Source organism: Adelges cooleyi, unplaced genomic scaffold (assembly GCF_023614345.1).
Source record: "Adelges cooleyi isolate 19-005CV unplaced genomic scaffold, UGA_ACOO_1.1 ACOO_flye_CR_arks_rails_tigmint_CR_PRNA_30, whole genome shotgun sequence".
NCBI lineage: Eukaryota > Metazoa > Arthropoda > Insecta > Hemiptera > Adelgidae > Adelges > Adelges cooleyi.
The window spans coordinates 20,716,560-20,743,867 of NW_026095971.1; the positions used below are offsets into that span (position 1 = coordinate 20,716,560).

General features: G+C 31.9%; 2 protein-coding genes across 7 annotated transcripts; one reads left to right on the forward strand and one right to left on the reverse strand.

The window, feature by feature from the left end:
* The first annotated feature begins 3,471 nt into the window (after positions 1 to 3,471).
* On the forward strand, positions 3,472 to 6,541 carry LOC126837884 (TAR DNA-binding protein 43-like). Its single transcript, XM_050571846.1, has 2 exons — positions 3,472 to 3,718; positions 3,836 to 6,541. Exon 2 carries the CDS (start codon positions 3,841 to 3,843, stop codon positions 4,945 to 4,947), a length of 1,107 nt encoding a protein of 368 aa, XP_050427803.1. The 5' UTR covers positions 3,472 to 3,718; positions 3,836 to 3,840; the 3' UTR covers positions 4,948 to 6,541.
* A 6-nt stretch (positions 6,542 to 6,547) lies between these two features.
* Positions 6,548 to 25,404, reverse strand: LOC126837882 (liprin-alpha-1). Of its 6 annotated transcripts, none has more exons than XM_050571842.1 (24): positions 25,051 to 25,403; positions 24,514 to 24,816; positions 14,799 to 14,900; positions 14,552 to 14,728; positions 14,320 to 14,394; positions 14,144 to 14,251; positions 13,133 to 13,240; positions 12,866 to 13,027; positions 12,681 to 12,800; positions 12,470 to 12,607; positions 11,439 to 11,595; positions 11,247 to 11,368; positions 11,075 to 11,187; positions 10,869 to 11,004; positions 10,397 to 10,789; positions 10,190 to 10,329; positions 10,043 to 10,108; positions 9,076 to 9,271; positions 8,846 to 9,000; positions 8,592 to 8,786; positions 8,247 to 8,513; positions 8,019 to 8,175; positions 7,836 to 7,952; positions 6,548 to 7,767 (listed from the first exon to the last, which is right to left on the reverse strand). In XM_050571842.1, exons 2-24 carry the CDS (start codon positions 24,757 to 24,759, stop codon positions 7,672 to 7,674), a joined length of 3,546 nt encoding a protein of 1,181 aa, XP_050427799.1. In that variant the 5' UTR covers positions 24,760 to 24,816; positions 25,051 to 25,403; the 3' UTR covers positions 6,548 to 7,671. The 6 variants fall into 6 exon arrangements, with proteins under 6 accessions (XP_050427799.1, XP_050427797.1, XP_050427798.1 ...); XM_050571840.1 differs by having other exon boundaries at positions 9,076 to 9,322; XM_050571841.1 differs by having other exon boundaries at positions 9,076 to 9,322; positions 12,482 to 12,607; positions 25,051 to 25,400.
* Between the last annotated feature and the right edge of the window lie 1,904 nt (positions 25,405 to 27,308).

A 27,308-nucleotide genomic window follows, 5' to 3' on the forward strand; every position in this document is an offset into this window, starting at 1 on the left:
AACAAGCAAATTACATATTCCACATTTGTCCAGTCGGTTGGCGGCGGTGGAGTTTGGACGAACTGAAATTAGTCGTAGAAAAAACAATTTATTTAAAAACAGTAATATCTGGAAGTTAATCACAATTTTGTGTCTGACAATTAGTATGGACACCACAATGTCTAAAGAATAAAGGTGTAAGGCCCTCGAGCTCGTTCTTAGCCAAAATGGAAGGAAACCAATCTGATTCAATCTATTCTGCGGTAACACTATGGTGGGCATACCGCATAAGTCATTTACAGTGTACTTATCGACGCCTGGTTCTCGCAGTCAACGGCTGCTGCAGTTGTTGTTATTGGAACCGAAAAAACTTCCTCTCCAGTTACTTGGTCAGTTTTCTGTTCTTCATCTTCGGCCAGTCCTACCAAGAACTCCACCGGTATAGTTGGCGGTGCCGGCGTGTTAATAACCTATAATAAATTAAAAAAAAAAAAGGTTGGATTTGTTAATGTTATTGACTTTCAACAAGCAAATTACATATTCCACATTTGTCCAGTCGGTTGGCGGCGGTGGAGTTTGGACGAACTGAAATTAATCGTAGAAAAAACAATTTATTTTAAAACAGTAATATCTAAAAGTTAATGACAATTAGTATGGACACCAAAATTTCTGAGGGTGGTTCGTCTGCCGTTTTTGTTGTTTCGGCTGTTTTTTTGTTGTCCTTAGGTTGCACTGGTGTCTCGACTAACTGAAATTTCCTTTTCTAGTTCTACTCCTAATAAACATAACATCAAAAATAAATATTATACATTATATGTAATTTATCATAATAATTTTACATGTTTTATCAACAAAAAAACCTATCTGTTATATTGTTTTATTGTTTTGTCACTCCTACGTGTTTTTTTTTAAAACATTTTTTATTAATTCTTTCATATTTTGTGTATATCTGTGTTAATACTGTGTTATATGTTATATTGTTTTCTCTGTTATATCATTGATCTGTGTTTAAAACTAATTAATGTTGTATTGTGTTCATTAAAAATTATATTGTACTAAATGTATAATTTTGTTGTTGTAACATGCATATTTTACTTATCCTAAGTATATCCTGTGTATACGGTGTCTGTGTTCTATAATCAACAATATATTATACAATAATTTCAAGGCAAAATGCAATTTTTAACAAAAAAAAATTATATAATATTTAAAAAAATTACAATTGACATCTTAATCCGGTCACTTTTTAGTTTTTACATAGTTAACGAATACATGACGTTAGCTGTTGGTCGGTTATCAAATATAAATATCCCAATAAAACATATACGCCTGGGAAAAGACACGCCTGGTTATGTACAATAGGCAATGAGTCAATTTTTTCAGAAACCTCAGTTAAGATTCAAATAAAATATAAATCTGTTTCTGAGCAAAAAATGCATAAAGAATTCGTTTTAATAAGACTTATGCATTGAAATACATTTCTACACTAATATATTATTAAAAAATACAATATTAAGACTAAAAATATTTATGTTAAATTACGGATATTTAAAAATAAGTTTAGATAAGTGAAAACATTGTTTTTTTAAAAATATAATTTGATCAACTGTTTTAATTTTAATTTATACTGTAATAAATTAATGATATTGTACTGTTAAAACCTTTCAATAATAATTACCTGGGTTACTTATAGCGTGTTAAGGGAATCGAAAGCCATTTGACATAGTTATTACCTATATAAGACTCGTTTACTCGTTCAAAATTAATTGTGTAGTTTTTTATAAAGTCGTGATTAGATTTAAAATAATAGAAAAATTAAAATGTGATGAAATCTAATTCTAAAATTATCATAAATAAGTTACCTAAATCGATTTTCGATTTAAAATTGTATGCCTAAAATAAATTCAAATGTAATTCGGAAATTAACACTGAATTTTCAAAAATAATAAAAAATAATTTTAGAGGTCTTCAAAAGAGAAAATTGAAAATCCCTTTCCTTAGAAACCTAGAAAATTTGTCAACAAATGCACACATATTTAAAAAATTAAAATCTAACATTGGGAAGTATGTCTAATTAAGCACCGTCCTAGGAGATGCTATTTACCAATATCTATAAGTTAACAGTTTATTTAAGCTAGGATCAAATTTGATTGATAAATTCATTATTATTTAATCTCCGATTAATCTTAAACCGAGATTAAACGACATTTTAACCGCCAATTGATAAAATTGTCCTCAACGCTAAATTGAAAATTAATGTTTTTTAATAATAATAACAATAATGTACCTATTTATAATAGTAATAAATTTCCGCTAATGAGGCAATTTACAATTTGCTTACAGCAAGTTTTACAATAATTTATTTAAATATGTACAACAATATGTATTAAACTTAATAAATTATTTAACAATTACAACTACAATTATAGAGAAAAATAAAATAAGTATAAAAAACTTGTAAATTAATAGAGGACTATAAATAAAAAATGTAAATAATAAATAATCTAAGTTAAATTTGCTTATTGAGAGCACTCCACAAATTAAAATTTCAGAAAGCCAACATTTTTAATTGATATACACGAATTTATAATTCGGTTTACTGGAGCGAGAAAAATTTGTCGTGTAGAAACGTAAAATTGCGTACAAAATCATATATTAATATCTGGTACATTAAATGAAACCAATCATTATTTTTCAAGACAGTCTTTTATATGTATACAATTTATGATATAGGTATTTATTTATATGATATATTTAAAAATATATCATTTAAATTCCTTTTACACGCAAAAAATGTAATTTATAAATTCTGTCAACATAGTATTTTACAGTCGATTCAACGATTGGCTTTATTTTCTTAAAACTTTAAAAAGTAAAAAATATAGCAATCGTTTCTGGATCGATTCAATTTTGTCGATTTTACAGAATTGATAAGGAGACCATGTTATAGTTTAAAATAAACCTTTTATTTTAAGTTATAATATTAGTAGTACTATAAAAGCATATTCAAGGACTGACCTAATCAAATTTTAGTATAAAATTGATATCACTAATTAAAAACTATCGATAGTTGGTAACAATCGATTGTGTGTATCGATTGTAGTAATCGATTTTTGGTTCAAAAGAGAATCACTCGCTGCGCTAGTGAGGTAACATAAAAAAAAGGTCGAGTCGGCGTTCTATCATTCTTTATTATATGATTTATACTAGAACAGTACGACAGAACGCGACAAACATGATTAAAATATTTAAATCATGGAAACGTGATGAGGCCTGCCGCCTGAGGGATACGAACGGAGCGCGTTTAAGTATCCCGTGTATCCGTCTTTTGGAAAGACTTTTTTCCGGTGTATGTACCAGCAAGTGGGGAGTAGGCCGACAGTGCTGCCACTTGAACATTTATCAAGTTATCTTCAGAATTTGTTGGCGTCAATGGCTGCCGGTTATTGTGATAACCGAGCAAGGACCGAGGTCGGCGGCTCGGCGTCGGAAGTAAATACTAAATAATAATTTTAATAACTATTAATTGATAAACCGTTGTGTCTTGTGCGCGGACTACGGTGTTAAGTCTTGAGTATAATAGTTGATTTTTTTTTGCTCTGCCTATCACTACACTACTAAACCGCACTTTTATTCATTGTAATAGGTTATAGGTTCGTGTTAAGTTTTTTAAATCCTTCACAGTATTATTACTTAAGCTTTCTCAACTTATCTTAAATATATTGATACTGTAATTTAGGTGAGTTTCTTCAAACATATTATATTTTATAATTTACTTGTTCACCGTAATGTGTCATCACTATACAGATTATATAATCTGTGATAATAATACCTACATTTTTTTGTTGTCATTTAGCAATAATGTACGTACAGGTATCGGAAAATGAAAACAGCGATCCGATTGATATACCGACTGAGGAAGACAACAGTGTGGCGTTGTGCACCCTAGAAGGCCAATATCCTGGCGTCATCGGTTTGAAGTACCGTGTTGAAAACAGATTACGTATTGTGCGTCTCAACGAAGGGAAATTTTTTCCGCCCGAAGGTGGTTGGTCAGACCGTGTGTATATGTGTAATTTTCGTAATGTAACCCCATCAGCTGCTAAACGTAAGCACGAAGAAGTTGAAGAAAAGGACAAAATAGAAGATGATGATAATAGTGTTTCCGATATGGATTTGGTCGTACTCGGTCTACCTTGGAAAGTGACAGAAGATGATTTGAAATCATATTTTTCTAAATTTGGACAAGTAGAATACACACAAATTAAAACTGACCCTAATGGAAAATCCAAAGGGTACGGATTTGTACGGTTCAAGCATAAAAAATCTCAAGTGCGTGTAATGCTCGAGAGGCATAACATAGAAGGACGCTGGTGTGATGTACGCATACCAAACAGTAAAGACAAACATGTGAACAAAGTGCCACGTAAAGTATTTATAGGTCAAGTGTCTGAAGACGTCGATGAAGAAGCATTAAAAAATTATTTTATACAATTCGGTGAAATATCGGATTTGTTTTTACCCAGACCACATCGAGGATTTGCATTTGTAACGTTTACCGATCCTATGTCTGCTCAGAAAGTTATAGGAAAAGACCATAAAGTAGGTGATTGTAATGTAGTGTGTACAGAAGCTATTCCAAAAAAAGAAATGGCCCCCAAGTGGAGTGATTATGAAAGTCGAGATAGATATAAAGAAAGAAGGAGGGACCATACTCCACGTGTGCACGCTTGGTCGCAGGATGATATTTGGGATTATGATCAAGACAGCTATGATAGATCGTATAACAGAGGGAGTGGTGCACATCAACCAGTTGCCAGCAGTTACGGCAATGACAAAAATATCAATTCTGATATGGTAGTAGCTGCTGTAAACAAAGCGGTAATGGGAGTAATTGGAAACTTAAAAAGTGGTCAGGGTAGTCAAAATGAAAAAACTGGCACAGACGATTGGTGGTTAAGACGATAATGATGCTAGTACCAAAAACAATAAACTAGGTTTTTTTAACTAAAAATTATTGAAGTGACAACTGTTGGTTATTAAAATTATGTTTCTATTCATTAATATTATATTAAAAAATGTGGTTATGAAACCACAAGTACTTAAATTAAAAACTGTTCTATTTAATATAAAAAACAATTATACAACAACACGAAAAAACAAATTGATGTATATTTAAGATAGTTCCTTGGAAATTGTTGTAATTTGTTTTTTTTTTTGTAACTACATTTAATATACATAAGATTATGTACATTTAAACTGTATCACAGTTATTAAAACTAATATAGTCCAGGAAGTATAAGTCTCTTATCGGCAATAACTATATTTTTGTAACTCAAAGTTCAAACAATAAGAAAGTATTACTACATTAATATCATTATAACATTTTCGAATTATTTTAAAAGTTGAGTTATAATAATTGTTTAAATTTTGCTTTGAAAATACAAAGATAAAAAATTTAATAGATAATCTTTGTTGCAAGTGCGTAAAAATCAACGGGAATTTTATCAAAAATAAATAATCTTCTAAGTTAAGTAATTTGATTGAACTCTAGTAAGTAGCACTATTGGTATTTGGTTTTTGAATGTGTTAAAACTTTCATGGACATAAATATTAATTTGATTCAACTTTTAGATGTATCCTTGTCTTTGTTTTCTTTCATGACTATACTTTGTATAATATAGTGACAGTAAAACTGTTACTATCGCTCTAAAGACAAACTCTGCAATTGGTGAAACGTTGGCAAATAAATAAAGACTTGGATACATCCAAAAGTGATTCCAAATTACAGTTGGTACTGCGGTGATTGTTTTTCTAGAAAAGGACTACACAATTTTGAATTCACTGGCCCTATTTATAATTTAAATGCATATAGACATTGGGTCTTGTTCGGTCAAAAGCTACAACTTTTGTATCTAGCTCGGTAGTCTAGGGGTTTTATAACCTAATTTTGGTTTGTTCGAGCTATAAAATAATATTTTTCGGGTTCGTCTAGATGGATAAACAGTATTTTTTTTAACATGGCCCCATTTCTTTTGAGGACTGGTTGAGTGTACGTAGACAGCCTAGGGCAAATTAAATGAAACCAGTATAGTGACGAAATTACGCAATGAATGCATGGTGAATATAGGTTAGCGTTGAAAAAAAAGTTTCGACACAAGTATATAACATTTAATTGTATTGTAACATGTTAAATCTATGTCTTGCCTTCAGAATTGAACATTTTCAGGAAGACCAATTCATTTTTAAGTATGTATTTTATTAACTTAAAAGTACTTTCGATATTTGAATAATAAAATCATTTGCGTACATTTATAATTTCACGATAAAATTTCAAGTAACAGTAATAGTATTAGTGATTTTTGTTAAGACAATACAATAGCTCAAGTACAGGGCGACAGTGTAATCATGTTGGATAGCTATTTGATTGAGTAAGCATATTATTATGTACTTGTTATACCATTAAAAATTAATCGTATCTCTAAATATTACGTTAACTATAATTTGGATAAACATTTAATTATATTTTATATATTCTGTAAAAAAAAAAAAAAAATATATAACACAGTTAAAAAATCAATAACTTTTATTTTATGCGGTCAATCAGCCTACGTGTCAGATTATTTCGATATACAATAATAACAAACTGACGAGAACCTAAGAGAAAGTAGGAATATATGATCTTTATATTTTTTAATTATAATTTATACATAAACAATTTTATACAATGTTTATAACATAGTTACACCATTTTATTTTATAATAAACATAATAACGGTCAAAAGGGTAATAGAGACAGGCTGTTTCAAGACCTATATTATAATACTAAAATAATATATATATAGATATATACATATATATGGGACACTGGCCACTAACAAAACAGATAAATAAAATAATAATAATAATAGTGAATAAACTAAAACTATAAAAGATATGACAGATGTTACATTCTTACTTAGTAATAATCATAGTAACTCAGTTCTAAAACAAACTGAACAAACTCGGTGAAGGAAGATTTAATAAAAACTTTATTTTTATTGTGCGTTGCACCGTTACTTACGCGAATGCAAGTCGAGGTCACATTACATTGTAAAATTAAAATCTTAATTATGATTAATCATTTCTCTAATTAATACATTATTGTTACGGTAATATATAAATAATACTCCTTAATATTAATAGTATACACATATATATTATGTTAAACAATACTTTGGTACTTAATCTCACAGAAATTGTGCATAATATTTGTCATTACTCATTACTCGTTTATTAGATTCATTTTATCCTAGGGGTATTTATAATGTTTGATCATCAAATAATTAATACTATACAACACAGAAAAACATAATAAAAAAAAGAACAAAAACAATGTAAAAAGGGTTTTTCTTTTTAAAATTAACCGATTAGATTGGTAATACTCCGATGTGGTAACCGATGTAATAACATTACCTCAACAATGATTTAAAAAAAACAATTGTTATACAATAATAAATAATAAAAAAAGGTCAATTTCTACTTTAATATACCACTTAGAATATGAAAGGGACAAAAAAATGTTCAGCACATTATAATATGTATGGAATAATAACAGCCGAGTACTGTTGTAACAACAGTACAGCAATAAAAACAGACAGTCAATTTCGGCGCCTCTCGTCATTTTCAATCCTGAGAGGCCGCCGGGTAATATCAAGAAGCACCGAGATCGCTACAACTACTGTCTAGTCTCCGTTCCGTTGATATGGTTAGTAACTTGTTGAATTCGGTATCCAGAACTTGACGAGCCTGAACCAAACGCAAAATGATTGTTACTTAACTATTCACAAATCAAACAAATTGGTTTTATAACATACCTGTGTGGTTTGCGGAGGTATTTGCAGAGCCATCGCTAGCGTATTGGAGTCAAAATTTTTGTCGAGCGCTATTATGGCACCGTGCACACCAGATTCAATTAAATTATTAGCATACTCCTAAAAGGTACATAACACAATTAAATATTTAATTAACATCTCCATGATGTACATTTGACAGCATACTTTGAGGCCGATAGTAGTGATCCATTTGATTACACGCTCGTTGGACCAAACTAATATGTCCACAGTCTCATGTTCAGCAATGCGACGTCTCTCTTCTAAAAGATTACGGTCAAAATTGACTCGCTTAAGACACGTAATACCAAACTGCAAACTCGTTCTAAATAATCAAAATACACAGATGATAAAAAATTCATTGATGATACAATGCTGTTGACGACGATTGTTTACCGATGAAAGCCGTCGAGCATCTTTAACTGTGACCTGAAATCCCGTTTTGTTAGGTGGTCAAGCATTCTGGCGTCAACCAGACATTCCATGAAAGTAGAACGGTATTGAGGCAATCCCAACGATGGTAACCAATAGTTACCGACCCATTCGTGATTCATATCGCCAAACGCTAGAGTAGAACGCAAGGATTTTGCCGGTGCCGATGGACTAGTCAGCGATACCATCTCTTGGATGGCTAACCTCAATTTCAAACGATGCAATGGATTACTGAAAAAAAATATAAAAAACATTAAACAAAGTAATTATTTGTAGATTTCTTTAAAAATTTAGGAACTCTCGTACTACCTTATTCCAATCTCTCTTTGTATTTCGGTATCCGATAGCGCACTCATTATAGCTCCCGATTTAACATTGGCCCTGCAAGCGGCCACATACCATGCGGGCATTCCTACCCATAGTTCTAACCAAGCGACAATAGTGGGACCATTCCACAATGCAAACGGCGTTCCCGCTTTCATTGCTTCTTCTAGGAGTTCATGCCTAAATAGTGATTCAGTCATTAGTCTATGTAAAATAATAAATCAGTAGCCTTATAGTACTTTTTCTTTTTTCGCCTGTCGAAATCGCCTTTTTGTCCTAAGCTTGCACTACACAAACTGGACGTGTCGTCCCCCGCATAAGAACTGGCTAAAGACATATCAGATGTGGACATTTGACTTAACATGCCACTCATGCCTTCTTTACCTTTTCCTTGCTGAAATCACCAAAATATAAATTATTATTCACCTATATTTAAAAATTAGTATTAAAAAAAAAAAAAATACTTCACCTTTTCTTTTTTACTAAAGAACCGTCCTAGAGATGATTTGATGCCTTTCTTTTTTTGTGCAGCCGCAGACGCTGATGACGGCAATGTGTGATGGTACGATGGCATCTGGGAGATACTGAACGCGCTCGATATACTTGACAAACTGGTTCCCGCTTGGCCCATCATGGACGGCCCGTGGTGTAGGGAATCTTGACTGCTATGACGAGAGGACAACGGTGATGGAGGCGTGGAAAAGCCACTGGCACCCCTATATTACAACCCAAAGCAACTTCTACTACAAACTATATCTAATAAGCATTAAACGGGCATATGTACAATACTATACATATGGTTTTAATGTACAACACTTGAGGAAGAGCGTGATTTCATATTTTTATACATATGCTAAAAATAATTAGTATACATAATTATAAATAGAAACTATGGTGGTAAGATCTACTTACAAGGGGAGGTCATATCAAAGGAGTCACCCCATAATATATAAGACACGTATTTAGTTTTTTTTTTGTCAATAAGTCGTAATTATGAATAAAATTAACTTTAAAGTTAATGAAATTTTAAATCTGTAAGTATGACTTACTGAGAAAAAAGAGAGGGGGTCTTCTTATTTTCACTTTAAGTTAACCTACCAAAGGTACATTAATTGATATGGCCTCCCCTTGTTAGTACATTGTAATGTTATATAGTGAAATATCTATTTTTTTTGTAAAATAATAGTTATAGACACCGTGCAGATACACTCAGCGTGTTCTCCACTACGGAGCACATTTTTTCATAGTCTGCATGGTGTCTAATGTGTAAGTTATTTAAGAAAAATAATCGTGGGACTTTACACAGGGTGCTCAAGACACTACTGTTGAGTAAAGTTATTGAAAAATATATAAAATTATTTACAACGCTATTTGGATTTTCTAGACACATAAGGGTTCTAATCAATTATTGTATTAATAGTGTTAATAATTTATACCTGAGCGTAGAAGGATTGTAATTGATTATGCTCATTGTAGTCGGTACATTGTTAATTCCAGCCCGTCTAATAGATAATAAGTTATTTGGTTAATAATTTTACGAATGTTAAGCAAAATAAAATACCAGGTATAACTAGCTAGCTAACCTTCTCAATTCTTCTTGACTGTGTGCTAGAGCTTGGGCGACTCGCTCTAATCTCATAGAGCGTGCTGTTAACGGGCTCGCCGCACCATTGTTATCTTGAGTGGACGATAGGCCCATATTGTCGTCTTCATTTAGCTGGAGCTAACAATGTGGAGAAACAAGGTAAATTTAATGCTTGCAAAAACCGAGTTTGAATAATTTTGCTTACAGAATGATATTTATGCAGGTATTCATTTTGAGGTGTACCTCTGCCGCTAAGCGGTGGTGACTGTCGTTCGTAGTTACGACTCCTAGATAACAGATTAACATGCTCTATGCTACCAACTCTCGATTCGAGTTCCTCTGCTCTAGCTTCCGTGTTTTGTTTTTCGGCTTGGATTAATCTGATCTCAGTGTTGATGGCGTCCAACTGTTCTTGTAGCATCAACGCTAATGTTTGCGCATCTGCAGCCGACGGAGACAATTGTTCACCGGCATCGCAGTACATGCCACCATCGTCGTCTAGGTCGTCGTCACCGCCATCCATGTCACAATCGCTAGAAGCATCAAACGCTTGTTGCACATTGGCCAGCACGTGTGCTTGTTGTAGTTTTTCCCATTCCTAAATACGAATATACGTATACATATATTACATACACAGATTTTAAAAATACTTAAAATAAAAGAATAGAGACAATAACCTTGGCGTGGTTGGATTCCATAGGGGACATTCTAGATTTCATTGATCTTCGGGCTATTGAGTGAGTGTCAAAGTTTGAATGATGACTAGAGCTATGAGCAAACCCACCCTGATCAGGTCCACCAGGCGATAAACTCCTGTAAAATGTTTCAAATGTATTTTACGTAACTTTATTAAGTAAATAAACAAAAAAAAAATAATAATAACCTTGTAAGCGCATCAGTCTGTTGAATATTAAAAGATATCTCTTGCTGGAGCATTTGTCTTTTAATATTATCAATTTCCATACGAGCTTTACCGAGTTCTTTCAATAATTCAGTCTGAAACACAAATTAATTTAACAACACTATAAAAAAAAAAAGAAATCATAATAACACACCTTTTCGTTTTGCAATTCTTCGACTAGCTTACGACACTTTTCTAATTCTTGCGTTAACAAGTTCTTTTCTTCTAGAGCGTGCATACGTTCTTTCAAATGCACTTGTAAACGTTCATTTGATTCTGTAATGTAATTGAAGACAAAACGTATAAGTATTTTTCAATGTTAACACGTTAATTAATACTATACAACCTGATAATAATTTATCAACTGTAGCCGATAATCTAGTGTTGTGTTCTTCATTCATTTTCAGCCTTTGATTAACCCTTAAAACTTCGGCATTTTTCTCTTCGACTTGCGACTCTAGTCTTTGGATACGATCTTCTGCTGTACCGTGTCTTTCTTGCGCCTGTAATAGTATATTTAGCATAAAAATTAAGAATGCAATGCTTTTGAAAGAAATATTAACATTATACAAAGATATTTAAATCGGCATTCAAATGACAAAATCAAGTAATTATTTGTGCTTAAATATTAAGTGCATTGTGATAACAAAATTTTGATTTTATTCTAAACTATAAATCTATGGAACTAAGTTAAAAGCAGAATTAATTTATAAAATATATGTATAATTGTAATTTATGTTTTTCTTTTAAAAAATATTTCCCTCATAATTATTCTAATAATACTTTACTTTAATTCTACATAATACTTAAATGTTGAGAAGTTAAATAAATTTGTGATAAATATTAATGCAACATTTTATTTTAGAAAATTCTACTAATAAAAATTAGGAAATGTTTTATTAGGATCTATCACGTTATCAATTTCTAAAATATTTCAATTAAAAGGCATTTACAATAATAATTATAACATTACAATCTTATACGATTTTGTCAATATTTGTTTTTTTTTTTACATTATTAATAAAAAGAAGGCTCTTAGAATGGGTTCATTCTTATTGAAAATTACAAGCTCATAAAAAAAACTCAATTGTGATTTGAAAAAATGTGCCATATAAATAAATTAAGAAAAATTGATTGATCACATAAAATTGCGTGAAGTCAATACTGTGCTTTAAAAATAAATAAACATCGACAATAGTATATATAAATACATATAAAAAAAAAACAATGTTTAAGGATAAATAACAAGTATTAAGACTAAACTAAGTAACAATACGAGTTCGACAACAGGTTGGGTAAGAAATATAGAAAAAAAATAGAATATATTAAAAAAGAAAAATTTAAATAGTAGTTTGATCTGTTGAACGAAACTCGTACCTGAGCCCTTACCTGCGTAAGGGCCTCCATTCGCTGTTTTAGCTCTTGTTCTATTTCTGGCAGTGTGGCGAATTGTGCTAACTTTTGTTCACACAATTCTAACTTTTCGTGCGTTGCACGGGTTTTTTCTTCTTGTAACTAAAAAAATAGAATGAATGAAAATAATTTTTTACGCAGTTAAATTGAAAATAATTAAAAAACTAAAACAAACTTTTAACTGCGCTTCTTTATGCTGCAATTCTTGTTCTAACTTATCGTTCAAATCGTGTATTGAAGTGCACTCACGTTGCAGATTCATGTATTTTTTTTCTAAGGAATTTAAACGTTCTTCCTGTTTAAAAAAAGTAAAAAACAATGAGATAATACACATTTTATTAAGAATATTATTTTTCTTACTTGTTCTTCTTTAATTGCAATGTTTTCTCTCAATTCATGGTGCAAGTTATTGCTACTGTCTTGCGATTTATGGAGCTCTCGTTGCGTTTTAGATAGCGAGTCCTCCAGTTCAGACACTCGACTAGATAGTTCGTTCATTTTCCAAGTTCCATACTCAGAATTCTAAATACGGAAATATTGTCGAAATTAGATTCATTACACAATTTCAACACAGTTTTGAAACTCAAGAGAGTGACAGACAGTTTTTTTTTTTATTTTGTCACAAACCTCAGCGTCAATACCGTTATTCATACAGTTTTCCACACGTGCGTCGACTAGATTTTTATCGGGTGCATTTTCAATTGTTTCATCAACGTGACCGTTCAGTGTTCTATTCTGACATGCAAACCAAAACTTTACATAAAACGCTTAAAAATACTCATGCTGGCATAATTTTAAAGATTTTTCTCAATAAGATAAATAAAAATAAACAATAGTACAATATTTATATAGATAGTTTTGGTATAAAATAATAAATCTATAAAAATATTTTATCAACTTATAACATTATTTTCTATCCGATTTTTCCAAAACATTAAATACAATTTAATATATTTAGTTGATTGAAAGACAATATTAATACAAAAAATCTTTAGCCCTTGCCGATACACAATCGGTGGAATGGATAAAGAAAAGGCATTGGTTTTTAAGAGAGGGGAATATTTATTAATTTCAGAATTACTCTTAATCAGTGGCCGAAATGAAGTATTGATACTTAAAGAGCACACATTGTTTAGCCATTTATCCACCCTCCCATAATGTAAACCTTTAATAAGTCAAAACTTGAGGGAAACGTAATTTACTTTGTCATATCGAGGTTTGGACTTATTAAGGCCGCACCTGCTTTAAATTATGTTAAAGAGACTTATTTGCACGAAGATCTCTTATAAGCATTAATTTATTATCAAAGAAAAAAATGTAAAGCTTCTAATAAAATACAATTACAAAAAAAAAAAACCTTTAGACAATTATAAAATGCTATAATTTAAGGCTCAGATATACCAGTTTTTAATTAGGGATTCAATGGAATTTTTTTTTTTTACTTCATAAAGTATTTTTTATCATGTCAGCTAAACTTGTTTTAATTATACCTACTCAATTTTACTGGGTATTTTTGAGCCTTAACGTAACTAATATTTTTAAGTTTTACGCATTGCTATTGTCTACTGAATGTTCTACTAAATACGAAAGTAAACAACTTAACTACCATGATATCTCTAAAGAGTAAAACAAAATTACTTTTATAGTAGTCAACTGTTGAGTGGATCCGTCAGAATTATCAGCGCTTCCATTTTCTTGAACCTTGGTATCATTTTCGGATTTACCACCAGACTTGAGTACATCAAGCTACAACAATAAAACAATAATAATAAAAAGTTTACCTAATCAATAAAAATACAAACAATAATGTTTACCTCTTGCATAGTGCTTTCCAATTTTTCTTCGAGTTTTGCATTAGCTTCAAGTGCATACCTCAGTCTATCTCTTACCTAATAATAATAAGAAATGAAAATAAAAATAAACTTCATGAGTTTACGTTGTTAAAAGTTTTAGGTGTATAAAATATTTCCATTCATATTTAAACTAGTATAATAATGAAGTATACAACAGCTAATATAGGAATATAGACACTAATAATGCACATACTTTTTCATCAAGAGCTTTGTGATGTTCAAAGAGGCTTTTAAGCGCTTTGAGAACTTCCACTTCACTAGAAACACCCGTGTACGCTGTGGGATTTGTATTCGTCTGTCTCTTAATGACTGTGGATCTAATTGACCTTTCATGTCTTGAAACTAAACTTTCTAGATGTTCCAAAAGTAACTGAAACCAAACAAAAACACAAAATATGTAAAATAAAAAAAAATAAAAAACTATTTTAATGCACACATACTCGAGTATTACTCCTTTCGGCTTTCAGCTCAGCTATTTCTTCATCTCTAGATGCTAGCTGATCTCGAGTTTGGCTCAGTTCTTTTCTCAAAGCTGCAATTTCCTAGAAAACGAAAAAGAAATATTTTTATAAAACCATGTTTTAAGTTCAGAATATCAAAGGGAAAAATAATTGAAGAGTGAATTTGTCAAACGTTTTAAGTGACAAAAAATTGAACTTTATAATTTGATTTGTATTTTATTCATAACCGGAAACACTTTTGTAAATTTTTCAAGTAAGGAATAGTTATTTATAAAAAAAAAACAATTATATTTAAAACTCAAAAATAAGTGTTTCCGGTAATGAATAAAATACAAATAACATTTTTAAGTTCAATTTTTATATTTTGGCACTTGGAACGTTTGACAAATTCACTCTTCAATTATACTAGTTAAAAAGAGGAAAGAGATACAGGGTGATCAATTTTATGTGAGAAACCTAAATTTCATTTAAATTAATTGCAATTTTGTAGTTTTCATTTTCGAAAATATTTTTGTTTACAATATTAAATAATTACCAAATATTTAAAATTAGTAGTTAAAATTTATAACTGAAATACTTAATGTTTGATACCTAAAACAATAAAAAGTTTACTACAATATCAGTCTTTTACGGTAGACAGAATATGTGTTAACACTGTTAGTGTTATAATTTTGTTGTCCAATAAAAAAAAAAATCACAGATTTGCTGTGTTCAACTTAACACTTTGTTTGTTGAACTGAACAACTATTTTGTTATTCATTTTAAGGTTTGTGTTATCTGTTATATCAAAGTATACCAAGTATCAATCGGTATCCAAACAATATTTAGTATTAGCTAACGAGACTAATAGTTTTGGAAGGTAAACAGTATAATATCATACAATTGATTTACACATACAGACTAAAATAAATGAGTGTTCCAAAATCAGATATTTGGGTGTCTCAAACCTAACATTTAATTAGGGGGGGGGGGGTTAATCAATACTATAACATTCTTCGGCATATTCTATCCTATCCCCACAGTCATCAATATCCATCATGGAATACTTGCGAATCGAGGGATGTTTTAACATTTCAGTGCTCATTGTAGCAGAAATTCAACATGTTTATTACATAATTTTATTTTTATTAGAAAATACATATTTTAATTTAGGTGGCGGCGCCCTATAGTTATTTGGGAAACTACCAGATGTTCTTAAACATAATTTTTTTTACTTATTTTCCCCAAATTCTTGATAATTTTATCAAGTCTTACAAAATAGGTAAATAGGAAATACTATGTACCTGGAGCAATACCAGATGTAACATGCAAGCGCATGTATTGGCGTTGTTGTTGACGTTGGACTTGTGTTGGAAATTGTAACGCGAATTGTCACAGGTATCGAACAGAGTGGTGGCCGCGTCGTTTATCAGCGTAGCAAACGCGTTCGACCGGTAAAGTAAATTGATGTTCATTGTTTTATTTTTTTTTAACTTTAATTTTCCATTAGAAAAATAATTTTTGTTTCGGCCACGGTAAGCGGAGGACACACGGTGTTAGAGAAGAAACGCTACGATGCAAATGCCGATGGAACGACAAGTGTGAATTGCGTAGTACATCCCGCCGGGAGATACCGAAGGGGAATACGCACACTCAAATTAAAAAAAGCACAAGTGTCGCGTGGAAGTCTAAATAAATAAATAAAAAAAAAAAAGGGAAATGAAAACCGACTATTGCGCATCCGGTGAAAAAGAAAAATATAAATAATCCCCATGTATTTCATTACCAGTGCTGCGCCCTCATAATAATCTCTGGTCGGGTATTACCTTTCTGGCCCCGGGACTACCTCCCCGCCTACCCTCTCCTTCCTTCCTCCCCTTAAGTCCCGAACCTTTCCTGTTCAATGGCTTTTTTACACGGCCTTTGAGTGCGCGCCGTGACTTATCGAAGAATGTCGCTGCGCTAAACAAACAGACCACACCAGCGACTTTTACTTTTATCATATACTGCTGCTTTTTACACTACTTTCGAGCGCATCCGGCGATGACTTTCCCACCTAAATAAAATACATAACGGCCCGAAGGCAAACGCGTGTAATAACGCCTTACTCGGATCTTTGACAAAGTAAAAGAAAATGAGAGAGAGAGAGAGAGAGAGAGAGAGAGAAGGTGTGAACGAATGAAAGTAAACGAGTAGTCGGCGTGGCGTTCCATACAAAACTAGACATTTCCGTAACGGGCCAAGTGAAGATATATATATTTTATTAAAGTAAGCGAATGTCAATAAAAGAATATTCGAGTTGTGCCGACTTTTAACTTGGCTGCTTTTTTCATTTCGTTACACACACACACGCAGAGACAGGGCGAGAAAACAAACATGTTATTGTGAATAGTAGATCTCACGTTTGTATTGGCCTGTGCTTTACACCACTTAACTATTCTACATTAGTCGAAAAAAAAACATCACTTTCACAACGCAATCGGTCCGCGAAATTATAAAAAAAATAAGTCATGGAGAACGGAAATGGGTTGCTTATTAAGGGGAAAAGGGTAGCTGTAATATTTGACAAATATCCATCTAGTAGCCACATTGCATATGTCGACTAATTTAAAGGAGAACATAATTATTTTTCTCCTAGTTTGATGGCAAATGTTTGAAAAAATAAATGATTTTCGTAGAAGTCAGTTTTTGTTTTTCCCTTACCTTTTTCTCTATGTGGGCTATAAAAGGTCGATTTTTGATTTAGCACTTAGAAAATTAGTTAGATTTATGATTAAATTTAAAAAACAAAACAAATATTTTTGAAATCTGTCGCCTATTTTATTTTATGCGATTATGTAAAATTCGATTAACTAAAAAACGTGTAGGTGAAGCCTGTAAAATGTCTTTTCTATTATTGTAACGTTAATGAATAGAATAATTTATAATAATGAACGCAACGAAATCAGTTTTATGCAACGGACGGGGAGATTGAGATTCAATTAAGTAAAAGCCAAAGCCTTTTCGTTCCACTCTAGGAGGGTGTTTTAGGGCTCTAATTACAAATGATAAATTAGCCAAGACCGAATAGAGTACCTAATTGGCAATTTATTCGCCATCGATTGCACAACGCACGTTAAGGAAATAGTTTTAATAACGAGCCGGCGGCGACAAAAGGGGAAATTTATTTGGCAACATAGTTAAAAAAATATATACAAATAATGCGTTTCAATATTATTTCCAAATAAAAATAACAGGTGAGTGAGTCGGTAAAAATCCACTGAATTTTTTCAGCGCACTTATTTTTTTCTGACCTTTAATTGTAACATTTACTGATTGGCATCCATTGTCTCTTATACCTCGTCTAAGAACTGTTTTGCGCGTTATTCACGGTTTGGCCAAATTCCAATTTTTCACATTTAAACACAATGTCAGATCCATAGTGTCGTGAAGCTAGTACGTAGATCATGTAGATCTTCAGGCTTTACGCCGTTTAACATAAAAAAATTCTATGCTAATTTTACACACTCGACGTGTTAATTTGAATAGAAACCTTATTTGTTTACAATAATATTCAACTAAACTATATAAGCAAATCTGGTTTCGTCTCGTTAGCCTTGAAGCACTGGTACAGTTTATATTGAACGGACCCGCAAATTATCTATACTATACTTGTGTGAAAAATAGAGCCACTTAAACCTCAAAGTTTATAGAATATTTTAGCAGAAGACACGGTTGAGGGAAGCGATACGCGTAACGAACATTATTGTTGTGGAAAGGAAAAAAAATAGTGCTAAAACTGTTTCAATAAGTCTCATTGGCCAAATGGAAAAAAAAACATAAAGAAATAGAAAAAAATACCTCAATCCGCGCAAAAGCATACTTTGAATTGGAATACTGAAAATAATTTGCACTTAACTAGGCTATACGGTTAACACAGACTATTAATTAGAAAAATGTCTCAGTATTTCCCTCGAAGGAATGGTCGAACATGAGTATGTCTTTTGGTGACCATAAGACATACCCCCAGCCATAAGATAGTTTTGATACATCGAATCGTTTGCAGAAGGTACTTTATAAAACCAAATTTAAGATATTTTTAATTAGACAACTTTCCGAAAAATAATTATACCGCTTGTAAATGTTCGGATGTAATTAATAAAATATACAGCTCCAAGAACGACAGAAAAAATGACCAGAAATATTTGATTAACTATTTTTGTTCAAAAGGGGAGGATTTTTTTCGCTTTTTTTTTTAGCACAATTTTTGAACTTGTATGATTCCATGGAATGCAGATATAATGTGTACTTACCAACAGGGGGATTTACGTTGCAATATTTCAAAGAAAATAACTATTTTTTAATTAATTGTTTTTTTTTATTTTAATGACAAACTAGTTCTTTGTTATAATTATATATTATCTAATATCAATTTTTTTATTAGATACACGATTTGAATACACGATACACTACTATGAAAAAGAAATCGCTATTTTTTTATATAACTATTATATGAAATGATCAGATAAAAATAATGACTGGTTGTTAACAAGTTCTGAAAGAGAATTGCTCGATTTGGAAGCGTTGAAATGTTCAGGTAAGAGACCTAGAGCAGGTGAATGAGTAGTACGGGCGATAAAAAAAATTGAGATTGGACGTCTAACCCTTACCTATACTTTTAAATAACAGTAACTTGTAGATTAATTACAAGTATTACTTGTTATTGGCTGTCGAATAACTATAATTATTTGACAGATGACACAACATATTATGATGTTATCAACCTGTCATGATTTCCAGTAGATCGTTTTTTTGCAAATAGATATTTTTTTATAAGAAAAGTTTTATTTACCTACAATAGATATACTTTTTTTTTATATAAAAATTAAAGGGTTCCAATTAATTTTGTAAAAAGTACAAAAAAACCTCTATTAAATGATATAACTGTAATTATTTGTGAATAGACATAATTAAAAACAGACTGAATTGTTAAATCTTTACATGATGTACACATGTTATATACAGGGTGATTTATTAAGGGTAAAACACTAGATATATGTTAAAAAAATTACAATTTTGTAGCATTTCTTTCTTTTTTTTTGAAACCATTTTTGTTTATGTAATTTTACAATATTATAAAATTAATAAATATTTTTTTTTTTTAGTATTTTTTATAGCGTTATCAACTGTAACTGGAAAATACTAAAAAAAAAGTAAATTTTTGGTAATTTTATACGATTGACGTACAAAAAATATAAGTAAAAGCTAAAAAATTGTGATAATCTTCCGAGTAAACCACCAGTGTCTTACGTTAAACTGATAATCCCATGTATTATGTACAGACATAATTCCAAACAAACCTAATTTTTTACTTTGCAGATATTCAGCCGGTTTCACCAACTATTATTAAATACACTCTTAACATAATGTTAGTTAACAATTCATTTAAATTTAACATCTGGTTAAATTAAGTAGGTTTCACCACGACATTATTATTATTAAATTATATTTGTTGAGTTAACGAAATGTTACTCGGGTTACCAAAGCGGTTACCTCAATTGCAACGTTCTCATTTGGTTATCACGAAATGTGATAATATTATAATTTTTTAATCAGAACTCAACTAGTACCTAATGTATAATATGATCTATGGCATTTTAACATGCCAAGTAACTCTTTAACAAGCTCATTTCGGCTGATTAACTCAACAATCGTTTTAAGTTACCCAACAAATCTCGACGAAACCCAATTTTCATTGACTAATAGTTAAATAGTATAATCGGCTGAATGTATATTATTGTAAATCTTCGTGTAAACGATTATATTATTATTATTATATTATTCATCAAGCAGAACTCAATTACAAACGTTTAACCGCTACCCCCCCCCCCTATACTCGACCGACGTTGAAAAGTAAACTTTCAGCGACCCCCTCGCGCTTGTCCAGAGGGAATAGGGGGGGGGGGCGTTAAGAGAACGAGAAGCAAAAAATAAACTTAACGGGAAAAAACTATAATGAGAGAGGGCATAATGGGGGTGGGGAGACGAATCGACGCAGCCAGTTGGGGTGTGAGACCGAGAAATAGGGCACCGGGTCAACTGCCGGGCCTATCGATCCGTAAGGGTGCGCGCATATAATGTAATAGAGAACAGCTATTGGAAGAGGTGCAACGTTCACCGTGTAAAGACAACAAGGTAGAAAAAAAAAACACTATTATTTCCCACGTGAGTTGACGTAATTAGGTACAACAAATCGACGTGTACAGAAAAAAATAAATATATAAAGACACCGTCGGTTCTAGTTTTGGGCGAGATTGTGTAACACCGCCAAATGCCCAGAAAGCTCTTTTGGGAAAGTTTTCCAAATTGGGGGAAAACACACACACACACACACGAATGCCAATCGACATTGAACGGCAACGGCATATTATTATTATTATTTTGAATAGAATATTTGTTTTCGAGAGGAACGCGTACACGAATAAACACTAAAACGCCAAGTAACTTTCTAAAGTGAACACTTACCGAACTGATTTCACAACATTGCCTTTTAGTCCCCACAGATATAAATAGTAAGCTTACCATAACAAGAAATTTTTTTTTAATCTGTTCAGTGTAGACACCAGGAAATGACTTCCATTATCGTTTTTTTCATCAAAAATTTGCCATCAACATAACTTTAAAAGTTGTATACTTAGAAAAATTGTGTTCACCTTTAAAATTAGTCGACATATTCAAAAATGGCTACTAGATGAATTTTTGTCAAACATTGCCTATCCTTTTCATCTTAATATACAAACCCTTTCAGTTTGCCTTTAAGTGAGATAGATTACATAAATAAGGCGCGTGTGTCTGGTCACCGGCGATTTTTTTCAGAGATTACTCTTTTGGTTTTGGCGGACTTTCAGGATTCTTTTGGATCCTATTTTAAAACGACTCGCATTTAATCCTCGTTTTTCATTAGCTATTTGGCCGACCAACTATATTTTCTCTTTCTCTCTCTTTATGCTCGAAAACCTGGCGAGCATCGTGCGTTTTGATTTTTAATTAAAACCGTAATTTTTAGAATTATTTTCTATTTGGAAAATCGAAAAATGAGGACAGAAATTGCTAGTATATTATGGTAGTACAATACACTATACTATAATATATACATACATATATTATAAATACTGTATTTGGACATATTGTGATGTTCGGGTTTGTCCGAATTCGAAGCAACAAGTGCTAAACTTCCGACCAAGTACCCAACAGCGGTTGCTCTTCTCACCATCTAAAAATAATATTCAGACCTTCGTAGTACACGATTTTTGACAATTGTTAGATAAGAGATTGATAACATTAGGTCGACTATATTATCAGAGAATAACCAGAAATATTAAGGGCTGGTAAACAATTGAATATTATGAAAGGGGATGGGTAAATTCAAGGGCACCCACAGGGAGGAGAAGGGGAGGAAAACTCCCCCTTAGCTTCTCTGCAAGTTAAAAAAATTATATCCTAAATTCGCAAAAGCTATTACAAAATCAGAGTCCCCCCCCCGAATTTTCACCCGTGGGCACCTTTGGGCAAATTATATAATTATACTGTACAAGTGTTTTGCAAGCTTCAATTTAAAATACATGTCAGAAATTTGCTACGATCCTCAAAAATGTAATTGTAGTGCTAAGTATCTGTGAAATCCTAATAAAATATTTTAGCAATATTTTATTTCTTAAATGATTTAAGAAAAATGTGAGATTACAGCAATATATACAATTTTTATCTATTTATAAAAAAAATTGTAATTAAAAAATTACTGAATTTTCAACCGTGAGTCATTAATATTATTATTGTTATTAATTGAAAAATCCCTATTGGGGTTTTGCGGTAAAGTAATTAATTACTTCAATTATTGCATTCTGTTAGTACTAATAACATATTTTCATACTAGACCGATAATTATCATTGATTAAATATAAGTACTATAAATGTATAGGTAGAATACACTAATTGAACAATCGTCAACACTAAAGAGACTGGTTAGCTGGACACTCAGCACTACAATACAAACATTAGATAAAACCATTAGTTTTACAATAATAGCGCTTTTATTTAAAATTCTGTAGAACATTATATTAATAGCCCTTTTAGTTTTATCAAAGTTGGCAAAAACCGGGATTTAAAAAAAAAAAACTGATCCCCTTAAGTTCTTTTGGGTATGCATAAACCCAAAAACTATAAACCCCTATAAAAACTTAGGATTTCCTGGGCTTAACCAAAAAACTCACTTTTTGGGGTGTGTCGGTTGTTCTTTTTTGGCAACTAGTTTTATTGTACGATAAATGAAATAGTTTGATTATTTAGTTCATAAATAGAACTGCAATATATAAGGATACTTAATGATTACATTACTAAAAGGGTTAAAACTACTTTTGACTTTTACCATTTTCAATTAATTTTAAAAATATAGATGTGATTTACTCCATTAAATCATTAATTAAATAAGAAATACATAAATTTACAAAATTATATTAAATTACTACAGCGTAGTTATGTATGTCGGACTTACATCATATTATGTCGTTTGTCATGACATACATCTCTACTTGTATAAAGAAAATATCTATAGAATTGTTACAGAACACATCATTTTAAACTTAATATTACACTTTCAATAGTATTATTTATTTAACAGTAAATTATTTAAATTTAGCCTGCACCAATAATCTCAATTTTTGGGGAAAAAAAAAATTATATACCTACACCGCTCTTCTGAATTTATTAATTTCCCCAATTTTAATAGTAAATATTCGTAATAGACCTTTTTTTTTCTTAATGTCTTGGAATGCATTAATTATATTTATGGTATCAACCTATACAGTACTAAAGGGAATAAGACGAGTACATAGTCTCGTAATTGTATGCTTTGTAATAGAAGCTGTTATCTTCACCTTGCAATAGCTCTAATTTTCAATAAAATTTAAAGTATAACCCAAAAATATGAACCTATCTAATGCAAAAATCAAAATTACATAAAAAGAAAATCCAATTAAGAAACAATTAACCAGATAATCATAAAAGCCAGTTATGAAAAAACCAATAATTAACGGTAGTCTGATAAGTTATTTCACCTAGCATTGACTACATAACATAATTATTCAATATAATATATATATATATATATATATATATATATAATTAATATTTACAGTATTTGATAAATTATAGTCAATGCTGTTTATTTTTTTATAGGTATTAACTATACAAACAAATAAGGAGATTAAGGTGAATTATTTTTATTGTATATTAATAAGTAACTGATAACCTATAACCCTTAAATTGATACTACCAAGCTGAATTAAACAAAACAATCATTCATAGTATAACAAATAAGAAGTATGCTGGACTTGTCATACTGCCCTTGTATCTCCATAAAGAAAGCAAAGGTAATGTATAACAATAACATTGCATTATCTAATGTCTCAGGCTCAAATGCATAACAAACCAATGCACTTGACCTGAGCGAACTAGGACGAAAATGCGTTCCGTCCAGCTTACTTCTTGTTTATTAAATTATGCAATCATTAGGAGTTTAATGGATCTTGAAAAACATAACGGTTTCTTTAATTACTTGAAAGGACGGCCTACTATGAATACTATTTAACACCATTTACAATGTCTAGGAAAAAAACATGGGTGATGGGTAGGTACGTAGGAATAGGAAAACTTATAATATTGTTTAGATAAGACTTACCTCAGGAAACGTAGCATCAATCTGACTTTGTAAGGCCCTTTTTTCGCCTTCGACTTCAGCCAATAGCTTTTCGGTTTCGTCAAGTTTAACTTGACTTTTACTGAGAGTATCTAAAAGCTTATTGCGCTCTTCGACTAGGGTGTCCACGAACTCGTTGATTCGGTTATCTTCACCGGACAACTGATGACGCTGACTGATGTTGTCCTCGTTGATGGTCGGCATGACATCGCACATCATATTCCACATGTTGACGGTTTTGTTTATGCGCTCAGTTTGTAAAGTCTAGATCACTTCAAGAACATTCTAAAAAAAAAAATGAAAAAAAAACTTAAGGTAGGTAATATACTGGAAACAATCTACGGAGTTATTTGCATTGTAAATGTGTTCATATTATTTTAATTCAGTCTGCCTTTTTTGGGGAGGATTCGTTTGCGTTATCATCGAAAATAGTCGTTATCTTTACTACACACAATGTTGTATTAGGTATTATAATAATATATTTACATTCATAACGGATATATAATGGATATTACTCACATTTAATGTTATTATTATTTTTTTTTTAATAAAGGTAACAAAATCCTACTAAGGGCGGCGTGTTCAACCTCTGTTGGCGAACAGTCCGGGGCGGTGGCGGTTTAGGCGGGCGGCGACCGGGTGCATGCCGTCGAAACGAACAACACTATCGCGGTGACACGAGTCGTCCCGTCCGTCGGCAACGTCGTCAAAGGTCCGGTACGTCGCCACGGCACACCTTCGAACATTGTTGTGGACGAGAAACACAACCGGATGACGGTACGGCGGTGATCGAGTGGTGATAAAAAAAAAAAAAAAATTCCACGGACGCACCACTCGCGGTATGTATAAAAAAAAACAAAAAAAAAAAAACCACGTACGGCGCGGCAGGCAGTGGTCACTGTAGTGCGCAACGGCGGCGGTGAAAGTTTTCCCGTCGACGGTCACTGCGGCCGCCGAGTGCTGCGGCTGTTCAGACGTGCTCGGTAATACCGCCGCGCGGCCATGTTTGCCAATCGCCGCGCCGTTCGATCGGGGGTGCGTTTTCCGCAAGCTCATGGAAGAAACGCCGCCGGGCGCGCCGCTGTTTCCATGATCGGTACTGCACCGGCGGCCGCCGCGGCCGATCCTGTCCGTGTTACCGATGCCGCCCTGCGCCTTCGCGATAACGTTGCGGCGGCCACAGACCGTCTACGCCGTAGGGCATAGGCCATAGAGTAATATTCTGCCATCTTAAAGATCCAAAAATCAAATTAATACTTTCCTTCAATATTTTTTTTTGCGTTGGTTATAACTTATAAGTCATAAGCAACGTTAATATTTTTGAAAGTTTTGTTTTGTACTTGTTATTATTTTTACTTTATTTTTCATTTTTAAGGAGATACTGCATTTTCATTAACAAACTTTATAAAATGCAGTATCTCCTTACTTCCAGGGGAAGTCATGTGATCAACAGTTTCTCCTCGTTGGTTCTGTATAAAAAAAGTATCTCCATAAAGATCATGTTCTGCAATTTTGTATTTACTGCTCTGGTGATAATTGATAATTTGGATCACACATTTCGCATGATCATCTGAGTTCTGATCTTGCTGTAATTAATGGTAGTGCTACAGACTAATAGCGAGAAGATACATATTATTTATCTTAGCTTTCATATAATATGGTAGTATACAGGTAGATCGGATTGCACAGGTGCAAATGCGGTATGATGATTTGAATTTGAAACAAGTCTGTGTGTTACATCTTATAAACGCTTAATTTTTAATTTCCTCTTAAACTATAAGAAATAGAAAGTTGATTCCGAGTCAATAGATAAAGCTTGTCAAGAAAATACAAAATATGAATTTAACAAATAAAAATAAATTATTTAGATTTATTACAATTAAAAAAATTGTCAATTTTAGCTACATTTTTCTTTATCCAACCAGATCTCTGAAACCGATTAATGGGTTTTGTTATTTAGGGTCTTCTTGACATGTAGAAGTGCTGTGAAAAGTTTTGGAACTTTATCTCATATAGTTCATTCACATGCATGTGTGTTGGTATAATTATTATACTCTGGAGAAAGCAATAATAATATGGTCAAAGAATCATTATAATTCATAGGCACGTCCAGTCATACCAATGAGTGTGTTCACAATAAACGCGTTAAATAATCCATAATTGTCCAAACCATTAACAGCACTTGATTTGCCATCAGTTTTTTTACTGAGTTCTAATTAGTTTGTTCGTTTTACTTACCTTAAAAGAGTCGATATAAATTACTGTTAATAAATGTAAACAAATTCAATCGTCTACAATATTTAAGCGAATCATTTTTGAGATTGAACGACAAAGCGGTTAACAATAATATTAGATATAATGACTTTGATTGTTTGAACTTAATGCTGCGCTTAAATATTAATAAAATATATCCAAACAGTTGACTCTGGATGCGATTTTGCTGATTTTCGAATAATCATTGCTTTTATAATATTTATTAAATTAGATTAAATTGTTTGGCTACGAATGTGTCACAAACGTTCCCCTTATTGTACTAATCAGAATAAATTATGCAAACATCTGTGATTTTTACAAAGAGATAGCATTGACAACAAGTCGTTTGCCGTCGCAATAACATTCATTCCACGAACATGTGTGTATATCAATTTAATAGCTAAAATAATTATCCCGATTTCGGTGGTAGATCTTTGTGGAAATCCTACGTTTGCACAATAATTGCGTTTGTTCATATAGTGACAATGGTAAACGGCCTTCTTATATAATAGTATGTGGGAATA

Excerpts from the sequence above, each read along its gene's own strand:
- LOC126837884 (XM_050571846.1), top strand. The coding sequence starts at position 3,841 with ATGTACGTACAGGTATCGGAAAATGAAAACAGCGATCCGATTGATATA.
- LOC126837882 (XM_050571840.1), bottom strand. The coding sequence starts at position 24,759 with ATGTGGAATATGATGTGCGATGTCATGCCGACCATCAACGAGGACAAC. Across the intron at positions 9,001-9,075 it reads TCTTTAGTAAAAAAGAAAAG|CAAGGAAAAGGTAAAGAAGG; the intron begins GTGAAGTATTTT and ends TGGTGATTTCAG. Across the intron at positions 8,787-8,845 it reads GACAGGCGAAAAAAGAAAAA|GCATGAACTCCTAGAAGAAG; the intron begins GTACTATAAGGC and ends ATCACTATTTAG.